The sequence below is a fragment of the Centropristis striata genome, chromosome 19, assembly GCF_030273125.1.
Source record: "Centropristis striata isolate RG_2023a ecotype Rhode Island chromosome 19, C.striata_1.0, whole genome shotgun sequence".
NCBI lineage: Eukaryota > Metazoa > Chordata > Actinopteri > Perciformes > Serranidae > Centropristis > Centropristis striata.
The window spans coordinates 8884525-8901730 of record NC_081535.1 but is presented as its reverse complement, the minus strand read 5'-3'; the positions used below and the strand labels follow the sequence as shown (position 1 = coordinate 8901730).

General features: G+C 37.0%; 2 protein-coding genes across 2 annotated transcripts; both read right to left on the bottom strand.

Moving 5' to 3' along the window:
* Nucleotides 1-1019: 1019 nt before the first annotated feature.
* Nucleotides 1020-8496, bottom strand: LOC131992768 (bile salt-activated lipase-like). The gene is made up of 11 exons (XM_059358454.1): nt 8407-8496; nt 7422-7569; nt 7210-7329; nt 6510-6707; nt 6211-6341; nt 4478-4585; nt 4096-4210; nt 2800-2986; nt 2504-2707; nt 2167-2376; nt 1020-1212 (listed from the first exon to the last, which is right to left on the bottom strand). The coding sequence occupies exons 1-11, from the start codon at nt 8467-8469 to the stop codon at nt 1020-1022; spliced, it is 1677 nt and encodes a 558-aa protein (XP_059214437.1). The 5' UTR covers nt 8470-8496.
* Nucleotides 8497-11413: 2917 nt separating this feature from the next.
* On the bottom strand, nt 11414-16566 carry LOC131992759 (bile salt-activated lipase-like). The gene is made up of 11 exons (XM_059358444.1): nt 16501-16566; nt 15094-15241; nt 14481-14600; nt 14183-14380; nt 13945-14075; nt 13702-13809; nt 13477-13591; nt 12513-12699; nt 12189-12392; nt 11768-11977; nt 11414-11672 (listed from the first exon to the last, which is right to left on the bottom strand). Exons 1-11 carry the CDS (start codon nt 16564-16566, stop codon nt 11489-11491), a joined length of 1671 nt encoding a protein of 556 aa, XP_059214427.1. The 3' UTR covers nt 11414-11488.
* Nucleotides 16567-17206: the final 640 nt, after the last annotated feature.

Sequence of the window (17206 nt, the reverse complement as noted above, 5' to 3'; positions counted from 1 at the left end):
TATACCAACAGAAGCTAGTCTTCATAGGGACACCCAAGTTGGGCAGGTCTTAGGGTAGAGGCCTGACAAAGTGCAGTCAGTTTAGGTTGAGGGTAGGACATACAACTAACAGCAACCCAAGTTCATATATTGTTAGTGTAACAACAATAACTACAATAAAATAAGTGTGTTAAGCATTTGAGACCACAGTACTTTACAAGGCACTTGTTCAGTGTACCTGCATCCGAGTGAGTGAATTTGTCAGTTAGACATGGTAAAAGGTGCTGGAGCACAATGCCCCCTCAAGATTTGTGGCTGCCCCCTCATACATGCCTGTCTAGACCCGGCCCTGCTCAAGAGCTTCGTTTTGTACAATATTTTTGTACAGTGAATGCACATTTAAGAAGCTGAGTACACATAAAATACTCTCTTTCAACTTGACAAATGTGTGACAATTACATAACCCCCTTTAGGTTTTATGTAACTTTCGAATGTAGGCCTGAGCCAGTCAATAATCAAAGAAAAAGAAAAAGGCATTAGGCTACGGGTAGGCCAGTCACGGTAATTACTATATCGACTTATCGTTCAATATCTAAAACTGCCGTTTAGAAAAATGTATTACATATATGGATTCAAAACCTGACACTATATATATATATATATATATATATAAACTTGAGAATATATATAGAAACCTGAAAATATATATATTGAAACCTGAGAATATATATAGAAACCCGAGACTATATATTAAAAGCCTGAGAATATATATTGAAAATCAGAGAATATATATTAAAACATTTGGTTAAAACCTTCAATATATATACTCAGAATTTCAATATGTATTCTTAAGTTTCAATATACAGTACATCCTCAGACTTTTAAAATATATTCTCAGGTTATATATGTAATATTTATATAGTCATTTTGAACACTGTAAAAAGCCCCTGACAATCTTTTAGCTCATGAGGTTTATTGTACACAATATTTCATTTGTACAAATAGTTTCTTCTTTTAAAACTGGGGGGGGGGAAATGTAATCACTGAGCCTCTGTGACATCACGTGATGCGAGGCTGGGAAGGGTGCTGGTCCAAAGCCGAACAAAACGTAGTCTCATTTCGTGTCCGGTGGAGCTCTCATTCATCTTCCCATTGATTTCCAGGAACTGCTGCTCAGTGCTGGTGAATTCAGGCCACATAGCAGGCACCTGCAGGTTTCCTTTGTTGGGGTTTCTGTAAAAAAGAAGAAGAGGAAGGAAAATTAATTAATCTTCAAGCTGGTAAAACTTTTAATCAAGTCCAATTCATATGACCACACAGGTTGTTTTAATGAGACCTACAGGAGCGTTTCCTAAAAAAAAGCACCCTTACTAGTAGCAGATCAAAATGTCCTCATACCTAAATGTAATGGTCGCAGTTTTAAACATGTTGTCAGATGGTCGACATTTTGTCCGGTTCAGGTAACAAAACTACTTGGTTAGGCTTAGGAAAAGATACAAGGTTCATAAACTTTTTGAGTGGTCAAATTCAAGCACTTTTCAAGGACTTTCAAGGTTCATTTTCAAGCTTTTCCAGTACCTTACAACGGTTGAGTACTTACATACTAAAAGGGGGAGATTTCACTTAACCAACAGCGATGGTATTACACTTTTAGGAGGAACGGTCTTCATTCCAGATAGGCTACTCATTATTTTTACATTGAACATGTGATTATCTAGTCTATAGATGGATATAGTCTGATTGTAAGAGAAATACAATAAGAATTTCAAGCATTTAGAAGCACTTTATCCAAAATCCACGCACTTTTTAAACCTTGAAAATAAAACATTTTTTTCAAGGATTTCAAGCACCCGTACGAACCCTGAAGATAGTTTGGCATAAAATAACTCCCTCCACTAGATACTGCAATGTAGTCCGATACAGACGCTTTGTCACAGCCCTCAGCCTCTGATACTGACACACGAGGCCTTCTTTTGTGTCAGTTTTGGGACAGTGGGTCAGTTTCCACTAGTTTGATGCAAAATAAACATCTGTGTTTTAAGGTAACTGTCAATTTTATGCAATTAAATCACTTAACAAAGAAGAGTTTGGGGCTTAAAATCAATTACTTCTGCACTTGACCACTAGACGCAGATATGCAGGTTGACTTAAAGTCTTAAAGTTTCACAATGTTATACACAAATTTACCCAGTTCTGGCGAAGTTAGTCCAGTAGGCAATCATGTAGCCAGACAGGGCCCTGTGTCTGTCCCCGTAAGCCTTTGGCGTGGTGAAGGGTTTTCCAAACACATACTGCAGGTCATCAGCATGATCGGATCCCACCCAGTCATGGTAGGGTTTGCCTGGTCCAGCCATTAAACTGGGCTCAGACAGCATGTAGGAGAAGGTGCGGCCAGACCTGTTAAACACCACAAAATGTCCACAAAAAGGGAACAATCTTGGTTCATTGCTCTTCAAAAAGCGTATATGTGTTTCGTGAAAAGTGAAAAGTCTGCTAAGATAAGGAATAAAGCAGTTTGTCTCACCTGGCGTTAGCTGCATGCAGGTAGATGGCCGTCTGTATGGGAACCAGGAAGATGTAGTCAGTCCCAATGTCCACTGCAGATCTCTTAATGGTGTCCTGGGTGGGTGTTGATCCCCAGTTGGACGAATATTCAGCAAAGGCAATCTCCATAGCTGCTGGCCCCAGTTCTTTACTGTAGGCAGCAAGGAGCCTCTTCACGTCCTCTCTGCAGTGAAAATAAGAGCTCTATTAGTGAGAAGACTCCAAAATTCACTTTCAAAGGGGTGAAAAGGCTTTCTGGGGATAAAACAGTCTTACACAGGAGTCTCTTTGTTCTTGTTACCAAGGGAAGGGATGTCCTGAGAGGTGAACAGGTGTCCATCCATGTCATTAACTCCTGCAATGTAGTCAATATCAGCCGCGTTGTGGAACAAGTTTTCAGGCCGATCGGGGAGGAAGTCGCCATCAACAACAGGAGACAGAAGAAGGTTTGTCACACCAGGACCTGAGAGGAATTAGCACAGAATCATTAAGGTGGCATTTGGACATATAGTTCTATTATAGCTCCCAAATGTTTTGTGACATATTGATTTTTGTACTCTATGATGAATTGTAGGATTTTGATAAAAGGGCATAGGAGGAACCTTAGAACTAACTATAATGTGGCCAGAATTTCTACATGTTTCTGTATGCCTGTTATACACCACACTCACAAGTTTGGGGTCACCCTGAAAATGTCTGTATTGTTTTGAAACAAACTGTTTCATTCATGAAATGAGTTACAAATGAATAGAAAATATAGCAAAGACATACCCCAAAAGGGTAGAAATAATAATTTCAACCTGTACAAATCTCCAACTTTACCTCTAAATACTCAACCAGCCTGAGGAAGGATCATTTTATTGCTTCTCAAATCAGCACAAAACAGTTTTCAGCTGTGTTAACATAATGCACAGGAGTTTTAATGATCAATGAGCCTTTCAACACTATAAACTTTGATTAACACAATGTGCTGCTGGAACACAGGCGTGATGGATGCTGACAATATTTAAAAGATATTTCATAGGAAAATCAGTCCTTTCCAGCTTTAATAGTCATTTACCACATTGACTGCATGTCTGTTATTTACATTTTTAAAAAGTGTGCTTTTCCAAGAAACTTGAAATTTTTGAGTGTATATGGGTCAATGACGTCATCTAACCCAGTGTCAGTTGGTGTAACCAGTAATTTTTTCCCATCAAAATCTGATTATATACAGGAAAATAAATGTGAACTAAAATGAGAAAAAAAATACAATCCACGTTTACATTGCAACACTATAGTATATAACAAATTTTACATAATTTGTCAAAACTTTAGAAAAAAATGTTCTGCTCAATATTGACGAAAATGTGTAAATGTAGAAATGATAAAAAAAAATAATAATAATAATAATTTGATGTTTTTTAAATGAAGTAATTATATATATAAGTCCAGTTAAATACAATGTAGTTGGATAAAGTATTTAATATTTATCTTTTTTTTGTGGTTGCACCATTTGACATCTTGCCAACCCTTATTTGTCACTAAGCCATAAACAGTTATATTCTAAATGAAGTAGTTCGATAGACTCACTGTCTGGGGAGCCTTGTGTGACGCGGGGAGCAGCCATGGTGAGAGTCTTGGCATCCGTAGATTTCAGACAGTCCACCATCCTGTCATCAGTGGGGCAGCCCACATTTACAGCAACCTGAGCACATGGTAATGTAATCTCTTAAACAACTTTCACAGACAAACTGCCGTACACTAAATCAAGAAACTATCTCAGATCGGTCTGACGAGCATTTAGCCTCTGAATGTAACAGCCACGGGATTTTAGATAAGCTTTTATTGATTTCCAGAGGGAAAATTCAGTTGTATTAAATCCTATTATGAGTATTAATTATCCTGTAAATGTAAAATTCACTTTTTTTTTTGATGGCAGGGTTGATCTCTATGATATCTGACAATGACATACCTCCTCTGCAACCTTGCGCGGGTTCCTGCTCATAGCCCAGGGACAAAAGGCCACACCGCTCTGGGAGATGGCTCTCTTGACCAGCCCTTTGTTGTGTGGGGAGAGAGTCTGTGAAATACATACACAGACTATACAATTATTACTCATGGTTGTGTTTTTGCCCATTTCCCTGTCTATAGTAACTCAAAAAATGCATGAAATAGCACCATTCAGGCCTTCAACTTGACACTTATGCCATACCAGTAGTAGTGTATAGTATTGTAAAAGGTTTAATTGCTGTTATGCATGAATGCTCAGAAATTTCAAAGATTTAATCATGCTTTAACAAATATGATGCAGGAGGGTCATATACACCAACCAACTGGATTCTTTGAAATCCATTAAATTGTTCTTATTAAAGCATTATTGCTTACCTATAAGTACAAAGAAGTGAAATGTCATATTGCAATAGCTACAGCAGTTTTAACCAAGCTGAATCCCATTTGGAAAAGAAAAGCTATCACAACCAAGACCATTGTGATATCAACGATGACAAATACGAAAACTTTATTATCCACTGAGTGGAAATTCCTCTTTGGTTTCACCATAGACATGTCTCAAAACAAGAGAATAAAAAGTAAATCAATAAAGAAAAAAAAAATTCTGCTGTTTTTAAAAGGTGCTATATAAATAAAAACTTAAAATAGCCTATGAAATAAAATAGGCCGATCTTTTTCTAAAATAAATATATTTATATAAGAAAAGAATAACGGACATTATAAAAGAACGGCAGTAAGAGCAGCATTGATATATAAAGAAAATAAAGAAATGTTTTTAAAACTACATCGATATTGGCAATATGGTCTAATTCCATATCACATTTAAAAATATATCTATTTATTTTTTATATCGATATATCGCCGAGCCCTACTTACAACTTATAAACCTGGGGCTGGATTCACAAAATAGTTCTCAAGATAAAACTTAAGAAAATTCTTAAGAAAAAAAATAGGATGTTCCTAAGAATATTCTTAAACGCTATTCACCATTTTTTTCTTAAGAATTGTCGTATGTCTTCGGAACTTCTAAGTTTTCTCACTTAGAAAGTTCTTAGATTTTTAACTTAAGATCACTTGCATGGTTTCAGTAATGTGGCCAACTAAATAATATGTTCATAGTGATTAATTAAGTAGTATCAAATACAACAACTGCCTCTGTGATTTACTATGAGTACATTGTAGTGTAATCTAGGAATAGTCACATGTCACACAGACTGAAAGGACATTTCAATTATATGTCAACTGCCAAAATAAGCTTTATGTGATACATTCACAAAAGAACTACTCTGGCCAACTTCAATGATTAATATTTGTTATAACATTGTCTAGGGCTAAACTAAATATTAGAGAAATCAAATAAATGTTCAAGTAAATAAATATCAAGACTAGCCTTTTCTCTGTAGCTTTTTTTTAAGACTGGTGAGGGCTTCTCTTAAAATTGTGAAGACATTTTTTCATTTTCAGATTTCAAGAATCTCATTTGTTCTCAAGTTCTATCTTAGGAAAAGACTTAAGAAGAAAGTTAGCTAAAGAAAATATAAGAATTTCTCCATGAATACCAAATCTTAAATTTTGTCTTAGAGCAAAGTTAAGAAAAAAGTGGCATTTAAGAAGCATTTTTTCTTAAGAATGCTTCGTGAATCCGGCCCCTGCTTTATTAGAATGTGTTACTGTACTTTCACTGAAGCCTCTCACCTGAAAGCTGACACTAGCTCCACCTGCAGACTCTCCAAAGATGGTGATGTTCTCAGGATCTCCTCCAAATGAGCCGATGTTCCTGTGCACCCAGGCGATGGCAGCATGCTGGTCCCACAGACCGTAGTTTCCTGTCGTCATGTCAAATTCTGTGTCAAAAGCTTTTTAATACAGACAACAAGTCTGCCAACACACAGACACCCAGGATGGTTTTGAAGTAGACCCCACTTTATTCCAGCAACTAAATGTCAAGAACACGATAGAAAACAGTTGAACCAACTCCTGTTAACTGCACTTACCAGGTAAGCCAGAGTCCCCTGTGCTGAGGAAGCCCAGCGTTCCCACACGGTATCCCACAGACACCACGATAACACCGCCCTTGTCTGCAATTTCCTGACCGCTGTACAGATAGTTGTTGAGGAAATTTGCTCCCATAGAACCACCAACCATGAAGCCTCCTCCATACAACCAGATCATGACGGGGAGATTTGATGACACTTTGGGGGAAAAAGAAGCATTTTATTATGTCTGTTAAAAAATCTGTTAAACTCTTCACCATGCCATATTGGTATCAGTTATTTCAGCGCTACCTCACCTATATGTCCTGATAATTAATTTTTAACTTTGACTTACTTGATCAAAATGTTGAACCCAAAATAAACTAAGGAAGCATAAAATCTGATCTTGAAAATTATGTTTCAAAACACAGAATTTTAAATATTGCAAATATGAATACAGGTTGCAAATATAACATATAACAGGTTAAAATGAGGATAATATCTAGTTCAATATTTTATACTAAATATACTTGACAATATATCCAGTTTTACTTGCCCGAATATCATCAAAAAAAAAAAATCTGGCATGTAGTTTCAAGCCAGAACTTTAGAGGGAAGCTGATGGCAAGACTCAGTGTTGCTTCATTTTTATGTCTTCACATCATGAAGAAGTAATATGCAGGTGTTTTCATGGAGAACAAAACAAAGAAAAAGGCTCTACCCTGTCGGCCATGAGGAACCCAGATGTTGAGGTAGAGGCAGTCTTCACTACCAAAACTTGAAGTCTGGAGCATGCTCATCTGGAGACATCTTGGAGCAAACTTGGTTGCCTTCAGGATACCTGAAACAATATTGATCATTTTGCTATTTAAGCTATACAAATGATGCCTACAAATGTTTAGTTCAATTCGGTCGGATTGGGTTTGAACGCACCATTCCAGCCAGGGTGAGCTTTGGGCTTCTCTAACGTTCCAGGCTGGGCAGCGAAGGGGATTCCTTTAAAAACATCCACAGAGCGGAAAAGACCCAGGGGGATATTTCGTCCCTGAACAGCGCCACCTTCTGTTTGTACCACGCCCAGCTGGAGACACAGTCAGGCAAGAGCTTTTATCTTCAATGACAATATAAAACAGTGGTGCCAATGTTATTATAATTCTCAACAGATTAATCCCTGTATTATGAGTTTCTACTGAGAACATGTTTACATACTATAATATCAAAAACACATTATTTTTCTCATACTGTCTGTCTGAAAATACCTGTATTCTCTCTGGCTAAAATGTTCAATTTTAACTCCCCCTCCATTAAAAGCCCAGCCTGCTCTGATTGGCATGCAAGAAAAATAGTGTTTGCCTTTGCAAAAGCAGTTCTCAAGCAGTAGATGGAGATACTCAGCTAAAAGAAGGCTAAACATGCTTTTGTAATGTATTTTCTGAACTAGGTGGCAACAAAAAATGGACTAGGTTGTCTTATTGTGTGTTGGTAGTTCACTCCACATACCCACATGTATGTGCACAAGCACAGAAATAATACGTTTTTCATTATATGTCCATTTAAAAAACAATAAATAATAATAAGGTAAATTGCAACATTGAAAAAAAAGGCATAATAGTGCAGATTATGTATATATGATTGATCAGACAGAGATAGAAAATGTAAAATTATCCTTGAACCTTGTTTGCTGCATACACAGCATTAAGAGAATCATTTATATATGGTCACTGTACACATAAATGCATTTAAATAACATTGTTAGAATTCTCTTTGCCTGAGTTTAACTGTTAATGTGTGTTTAAACAGCTGATAATTTGCATTCACAAAAAGTTGACATGGAGGAAGTATAAGTGAAGGTAAACACAAAACATCTGTAAATCACAAAGAGCAGATTAATTACTGCTAAAATGATTAAAGTTCTTACAGAGGCTGCTGAGGCCGTTCCCAGAGAGAAGACAACAGCAAACAGAATCTTCAGTTTCTCCATGGCTGTCCAGGGAGCAGTGAACGCCTCACCAGGTGCTTATATACACGAGACCCCCCAGCAAGAGAATGAATGATAAATGTAGCTGATAGCTCCTGTTATGTAACCTTAACACCCATACTCACCTCTAACCCCTGATGGGAAACAGCCTGTGTAAGTTAAATGAAGCAAGGTTTGCCATTCAAAGTATCATGTGGAAGTCTAAATACTTCTGTGTTTTGTAGCCATTCTTCAATAGAAAACTTGATGATGATGATAATACCCAAATCGTCACCCTGTTAAATTAATCGCCTAACAAATTTTTTCAAGTTTTGCAGGAAACACAAAAAACTTCACCAAAAGTGTAACATATGATACTTATTGATAATTTCACTCAAAAATGATGTAACAAAGGATGGCTATTGGTATAGTAATAACACTGTGTGTAAATTATGTAACTTAAGAGAAATAAATGACATAGGAAATTTTTGAACATGGCTTTGTGACTTAAGCAAGATATGGTAACACTTTATTTTGAAAGTGTCTACATAAGAGTGACACAAGCCTTTCAGAAACATGACATGACAAGTATCATGAGCATTAATGTTACTTCAAAGTGTCATTAATGTTCATGACACATCCAATGTCATGTTTATGACACGCTCATGTCACTCTTATGTAGACACCTTCAAAATAAAGTGTTACCATATCTTGCTTAAGTCACAAAGGCATGTTCAAAAAATTGCCTAAGTCACATTTTATTTTGATTTAGGCATAATAATCTGCTTAAGTCACACACTTGACATAGGCCATTATCTTAAAGGGGTAAAATCACATGATCTGATCAACTGAGGATGTAGGTGATTTTACCATAGGTGGCCGGCGTCATGAGGAGATGATTTAGGCAAAAAAAACAATTTTGACAAAAAATGACTTAGGTGATTATTTCAACAGTGTGACGAAATGTTGGATGTCAAGATAAAAAATGTACTTACGTCTTTTATATTATGTTTTCTTGGTCATACATATCATACAGTACAGTGTAGATGTACACATATTGAAGACACAATATGATAGTACAATAATATGACACCACATGATAGAGAGAAAAGTTTTTCTGAAGTTGGTTATGGAGTGAATGCTTCTGTTGACTCACAGAAACAGGTGGACCAATTCTCAGATTAGCCCATAACACGGTTTGAGATTAGATAAAACCAAAAATAACCCCAAACATCTGAGGTGCTGCTGTTTGCTGAAAAAAGTATTTTTAACTTTTCGGTAACTTAGGTAGTTTTTTTTGTTGCTTATGGTAGAGATTAAGACAGGACAAATAATTTACAAGTAGTCCTGTCACAACAGATCCACACTAGTGACATATAGTATTAATACTGTGGGACAAATATTAAATATTACAGGAGAATTTAAAAGGAAAACACTGATGTATTATAACTATCACTGTCTTATTGTAGGCAGCTGTGTTACTTTATACACAGCAGGAACAAAAAATAAATGACATTTTTTTTAGACTTGTGAACACTGTCACCCTGATATTCTGCATTCTTGTCTTAATTCAATAACTACATTCTGCATGTTTGTATATTTCTTTTAGAGACCTTTAATGAAAAACTAATATGCACAACTAGCTTCTGTGATACTAACAGAGTCAAAACACTTTGCTCATAAATCTTGTATTGGCATATAGATCTTTATAATAATGAGTGTTTGTTGCAATGAATTAAACTCAGTGTGGGCTTTTTATTGTTGTTACAACAACAATCAGATTCTCACTACAAGAGTATCATGGCAAAATATTTCACATTAATCTTAACTTAGTTTACTGTGTACTTTGTTTCCTTTTTGGCAAATGAGCTGAAAATTTAAGTGTAGGGAGTTAGAGAGAGTTTCTAACTACAAATGCATAATTAAGAGTAATTATCAATTACACTTGATGGATAGTGAAAAGGCAACCAGATAAACTGATTTAAGAAGAGTTGATTATTTAGCTACATGAGAGTGCCTTTGCTGTGTGTCTTCCCCTCTTAGTCCCCTCATAAATCCAAGACAAAGGCCAAGACAACATACTTTTAGATTACTACTGTAGTTCTCTGAATAAATAATGCTGAACCAATCAAAAACAAATCAGTCCTATTAAATGCATTACTGCACTTTGCAGATTAAGTATCAACCAGTCCCAACTTGTCCTAACCTTCATAGTTGGTAAAAGACGAGAGGTCACCAACATCACCACATTTGTGTTTTAAACAAAAGACCCTTTTAGCAGAAGTTAAGTGTTGCTAGCAAGCTAGTTACCATCAAGTGTACAAAATCAATGTCTAGGATACAGTTATCTTTTAGCTACAAAAAATAAATAGCTTAATCCATTCCACCCCCCTCACTTTTAGCAGTAGCCTATTAGCAGCCTTGCTTTGCTAGCATTTAAACTTTTAACTATATTATCTTTAGGTTGCTCTTAAACTGGATGTCCCAACCCAGTTATATTACATCATCTATAACAACTAATCCTTTAAATTACTAAAACAGCCAGCCCAAGGTGGGAGCAGAACTGACAGCTAAAGAGTTTATGAGTTAGCTAATTTAGCTTAGCCACCTAAACTAGCTAAGTTAAACAGGCACAGGGCCTTAAACTGATTGTCTCGATTACTTGGTGTTAATTAATCACAGCTTCTTTTTTTGTTTCATTCAGTGATAATAGTGATAACCTATTTTGTGACCTATACTCTGGATGAAGAAAGGTATCCGTTTATGCAATGGCAATCCTTGCTTCTGCATATTTTCTGTATTATTACACCTTGTTATGTGTTGATATGTATTTAATCAGTCCATTACCTTAAATGTTAACAATCATCATATGTAAACTTAAACTGCTATAATATACATTTATGTTGAGAACTACATATTGTAAATTCAATGAGACCAAGCAAAACCAAGGATATATATATTTTATTTGTCAACAATATATTTTTTCATGAACCAATACGGATTTGATACTTCAGGCTTAAACTGTAAGGGTAAGTGCACAATTTTATTCTGAGTATACTACAGGAAGGTTGGGGAGGACACTCGTCCAGAAATGCACGTAACGCATTCTCATCTTCTGGTGCACATAGTGTTTGTTCATGCTAGAATGTAACTCAATGTACTGGTGTCCAGTACTGGTGAATTTAGGCCAGGTAGCAGGTACGCTCAGGTCACCTTTGTTGGGGTCTCTGTGGATATAATCAGAAGAAAAGGCAACTCAATGAAGGCAGTTTTAGTTGTCTGTTTTCTATAATGCTATGATGTCTTGTTTGTCTTGTTTTACCCAGTTTTGGCGAAGTTGGTCCAGTAGGCGATCATGTAGCCAGCGATGTCACGGTGGCGAGGCCAGTACCCCAATGGTGTTTGGAAAGGCTTTCCAAACATGAACTGCAGGTCTTCCGCGTGGTCGGCACCCATCCAGCTGGGGTAGGGCCTGCCAATGCCTCCAAGGCGGCTGGGCTCAGAGAAGAGGTAAGAGTAGGTTCGGCCAGTTCTTTGGTGAGACAAGGAAAGAGAAGAGATATGACATCAAGACGACAAGACTACATCAAAGAGAGTTTAAAAAAAATCCTTAATAAGAATAATTAGTAACAAGCAAGTTTAAAGCTTATTTAAATGGATTCATTGATTTATCTGTCCTGTTTTTTCCCCTAAAGTAAAGGGCTTGTAATTCAACTGTCTGTATGGCAATATGTTATTCTCACGTGGCTTTGGCAGCATGAAGGTAGAGGGCAGCCTGAGTAGGAACCAGGAAGATGTAGTCTGTTCCAATCTCCACAACGGTTTTCTTGACGGTCTCCTTGCTGGGGTTTGAGCCCCAGGTTGAGGTGTAGGTGGAGTAAGCGTTGTCCACACCGAGCTTGCCCTTCTCCTTAGTGTACGCAGCCAGGAGCCTCCTCACATCCTGGCTGTTATCAGGAAGGTTTTGAAAAGTAAACATCAGAGCACCACAGTTTTAACAAAAGTAGGATATGTGGCTCTGTGCACATCTGTTGCAGAACTGTCATTACTAAATGGCTAAAACTCACATATCTGTGGTCACCAGGGGGGAGTTGATTGTGGGAACATCTAAACCAGTGAAGAGGTGTCCGTCCATGTCGTTGACTCCTGCGATGTAGTCGATTTCAGCTGCATTATCGAACAAGTTGTAAGGCTCATCTGGCACGAAATCACCGTCAATCACCGGAGACAGGTACAGGTTTCTAACGATGGGGTCTGACAGGGCAGAGGAAGATACAATAAGACACTTACCATTTACAGTACTAAATGTTTTATACATGTATAACTGGCTTTCTAGTTTTCTATATGCTTGATCTGCTGTTGGTCAATGAGAGACCAAGCTAGCCCCATGTGTGCACCCAAAGATGTTCTTCTGTAATTTATGCTTTATATATGTGCATAAAACTAAAGTTATAAATATAATAGGCATGAAAGCACCAATCATTACAACCGTCCACTTCTCCTGTCATGTGGCTTTAACTTTACGCTACTTCTTTAGCGGACAAAATTGAGAGGGACAGCTATGAATTCCAGTGCATTACTTTTACGAAAAACCACTCATGAGATAAGCCTGAAAAATGACACTCATGATGATCATATTTGTTGTGTGTTTAAGTAAAATTTTTTAGAAGACATTAGTCAGTGTGAGGCCACTAACTGTGATGCAGTTTGGTGTGTTAGGGCCACACTCACTAGCCAAGTTTCCAGTCAAACTAACACAGATTTTAAACACATTTCCAGAGAACCGGAAAAGACAATGCTAATAAATGTGCATTCTCATCTACCACCGTTGAACATTAATAATTAGGCATACTGAGATTTAAAGAAAACCATCATAGATATCGAATATAGTGCTGCAATTTCTCCAATGGGGTGCCATTTAAAAATTGCAGAACAAGGTGGTACAGCAAGGTAACTCTTTCGTCTCCAATTGCTCTGATAAAGGGTGTAAAAAGAAAATGTAAGGAAGTCTTTGTGAAGTGAAGTCCTTACGATCAGGTGAACTGGTTATACTGAGAGAACCAGCCAACGTAAGGAGGTGAGGATCAGTCATCTTCAGACAGGAAGCCATACTCTGATCAGTGGGGCAGTTCACCTTCTTAGCAATCTGGGGAGAGATTTCAAACCATCTTGAATTGTTTCCCAATCCTGAAGTTAGACGTGAAGTGAAAAGCTCCACAGGAAAAAATAAAACATGTCAGAGAAGCTGTTGTTTACCCTCTCAGCATCTTGGCGTGGGTTCCTGTTGACGGCCCATGGGCAGAGGGCCACACCGCTCTGGGAGATGGCTCTCTTGATCAGCCCTTTGTTGTGGGGGGTGAGAGTCTGTGGGCAAATGAAAAAGTCATTATTTCCTTTAAATCAAGTTGAATTTTAGATTTACAAATTGTGAATTGTATTTAATTGCATACATGTGATCTACTTTATCATACAATGAGAGAGAGAAAAAGAGCTCCTCACCTGGAAGCTGACACTAGCTGCACCTGCAGACTCTCCGAAGACAGTCAAGTTGTTAGGGTCGCCACCGAATGAGCGGATGTTCCTGTGCACCCAGGCGATGGCGTGGTGCTGGTCCCACAGGCCGTAGTTTCCTGTCATAAATCAAAGTTTTCATTCAATCAAGGAATTACCAATTCAATGGTACCATTCATTAAATCGGCGATCATAGGCTTTACGTAATTTTGTCACTGGCACCTACCAGGCATGTCCGAGTCTCCAGTGCTAAGGAAGCCCAGAGCACCCACACGGTATCCCAGAGTCACCACAATAACATTTCCTCTGTCGGCAACCTCCTGCCCGTCATACAGATAGTTATCCAGGAAGTTGGCGCCCATCGAGCCGCCAGCCAGGAAGCCTCCTCCGTAGATCCAGACCATGACTGGCAGACTAGTGGACACTGGAAAACAGAGACAATGAGAGCCAGTTGTAGTGTTGATTCAATATGGATGATAGTGAATTAATATGGATGGAGTTTGTGGGCTTCTCTAAGTTTGTACCTGAGCGGCCATGAGGAACCCAGACATTAAGGTAAAGACAGTCCTCACTGCCTCTGGTGTCAGTCATGATCGTGTTCACCTGGAGGCATCTCTTCCTGTACTCGGTGGCCTTAAGAATACCTGATGAGAGACACAGAATGTAAAGCTTTTTAAAATGACCACAATATTTTTTATTGCACATTAGCCCTTTAGATGATGCTCCTTTACGCATACAGCTAGAAAACCTATTCATTCAATACAATCAAAGATACACTGCAAAAAAGGTGTGTCTAAAAACAAGATAAAAACACTAAATCTGAGGGAAATTATCTTGCTACATGGACAGATAATTTCACTTGACAAGATTTCTTGAAATAAGATTGTTAAATCTAGAAATAAGCATGTTGAACACTTAAAATAAGAAATTAACTCCTAAAACAAGATAAATGATCTAACGATTCTAAATCTAAGTTGTTGTTTTTGTTTTTTTTTATCTTGGTAAGAACCAAATAATTTGCAGTGTAAATGTTGGCTATTATTGGTAAAGGAGCACATGTCTTTGTGGTGTGAATTACAGTTACTAGTCTCGACATACAGTAAAATCCAGTATATGATAAACTATCATTCTACCCACCGTCCCAGCCAGGGTGACGCTTTGGTTTCTCAAACCTCCCGGGGATGTCAGCAAAGGGAATTCCTCTGAAGACGTCCATGTGACGTCGAAACCCAAGACGAATGTTCTCTCCCTGCACCATACCTCCCTCTGTGTACACCACACCGAGCTGCAGGAATCACACAAACAAATAAAAGAACTTGACCCAAAAGAAGAAGTACAGTAATTAAAAATGGCCTGCTGCAAAAAAAAGATAATATTCAAATCGTCATTTAACCACAAGCAATATAGAAACTGCTTTACTGCAAGTAAAAAGGTCAAACTTTTGTTGTGACACAGACAAATTAATTTGATCCAATACAATCAATACAATCAATCTATCAATGATTGATGGCTCAAAAATGAACATATAATGCATCAATAACAGTATACTGACTCAAAATAGCTGAAGCAGGTATCGCTGACAAACAAGCTTATCTATTCCCTTCAATGCTCTGTTTATATATTATATATTATATACTGGAATTTAATTCCTGTTGAAGTTTTGACCAGTTTGTTGCTGCATTTAAAGGGTTTACACTTGAACTGTAAGATCTGGTAACTTTAAATATTGTATACCAAGTTGCTGCTGCACAATTTATAATTTTAATACTAAATAACAATTCAGTAAATGTATATCTCTGTATTTATTTGTTACATTTTGTTTCAGGAAAGCAATGTTTAAGGGAACAATTTTTCCTAAAATAAAATGTATTTATTTATTTATTTTTGTTATCTTTAGCGCAATTTATTGATCTAGAATGCTACAGTGTGAGTTGCAGAGTGTTGGAGATATCAGCTGCTTTCTGTCAAACATAATGAGGACTATATGGCGCTTCAATTGTGGTGCTCAAAGTGTAAAAAAATAATAATAATTTGAGAAACTAAAAATCAATGTCTCTTTCCAGAAATCATGATCTGGTTTAATTTGATTTAATACTGGTGTGAGTAGTTTCATGTTGGAATTATACAAAAAAAAAAGTTCCTACATGAAATTGGAAAGGACATTCCATTGAGTTTTTCAAATGTATTTTTCTGGCACTTTGACCAATAATAGTCCCATTAAATTGGAGATTAGACAGACATCTCTATGACCAATATCTCCAACACTTTGCAACTCACACCGAAACAACTTAGATTAATAAATAGCACAACATTTAATTAAAAAAAATATATATTTTGGTGAACTGTCCCTTTAAGTTAAGCTTGACATGTCTTACATATCAAATTGTATAATTAAACACTGATATCTAGTACTAGAAGACACCAAAGCTCAGGTTTCTGTAACAGTTTATTTTAGAACCAAATACTGTTTTACAGGGGCTGAAAAGAGAAACTGAACTTATTGTTTTTTGGAAACACTAGAATAACATTTTTCGGCATACTTACAGAGGTCGCAGAGACCACCTCCAGAAACACAGCAACAGCCACCAAAATCCCGAGCTTCTCCATCATGACCACACTGACAACCAAGAACCAGCAAAGCACTTTTATAAAGGAGAGCCCTCCCCTAAACATCATCCGACCAGTGGTTAGTCTGCATTTTTCACCTATAGATAGCACATAATATTTAACCACCTTGCGTCAACAGTTTTTTCCTCCATACTTAACATGGATTATCCCACTTAATGCCACAACACTTAAATCACAATATAAATAGTGGTCGGAAATTAAGGTGGAGGCAGACTGGGTTCATTACAGCGAAATGTTTACTGGACTGACTCTTTGTAGACAGTGAATTAACATATTGAGCATGGATTAATTGTACCTGTCTTGGATTTCTTATGTATTTATTTTTATTTTATTGTTTTATTTATTTATTTATTTATTTATTTATATTTATGTTTTATTATCATAAGATTGTGTATCTTCATCTTGCCCCTTTTTTCTCCTTTTCTTAATTGGTTGTTAGTGTGGTCTTGTAAAAAATTGTAAAAACTCAATAAAAGTTGAATCATAAAAAAATATATATAGTGGTCAAAAATAGATTTAGGTTTTTTTTTTTTTTTTTTTAAATATGGGAGATAAGTGTTTTTACAAGTTGCAAGAAATGTGAATATATTTATCTGAAAACAGAGGGTAGGGGAGTGAGAGT

Bases quoted from the DNA above. Each gene is read 5' to 3' on its own strand.
- LOC131992768 (XM_059358454.1), bottom strand. From the start codon at position 8,469: ATGGAGAAACTGAAGATTCTGTTTGCTGTTGTCTTCTCTCTGGGAACG. The intron at 4,586-6,210 runs GTGAGAGGCTTC...TGTATTTCACAG, and splicing joins GAGCTAGTGTCAGCTTTCAG to ACTCTCTCCCCACACAACAA. The intron at 2,708-2,799 runs GTAAGACTGTTT...TTTTCACTGCAG, and splicing joins AAGAACAAAGAGACTCCTGT to AGAGGACGTGAAGAGGCTCC.
- LOC131992759 (XM_059358444.1), bottom strand. From the start codon at position 16,566: ATGATGGAGAAGCTCGGGATTTTGGTGGCTGTTGCTGTGTTTCTGGAG. The intron at 14,381-14,480 runs GTACAAACTTAG...TCTGTTTTCCAG, and splicing joins GGTTCCTCATGGCCGCTCAG to TGTCCACTAGTCTGCCAGTC. The intron at 14,076-14,182 runs GTAGGTGCCAGT...GATTTATGACAG, and splicing joins TGGAGACTCGGACATGCCTG to GAAACTACGGCCTGTGGGAC.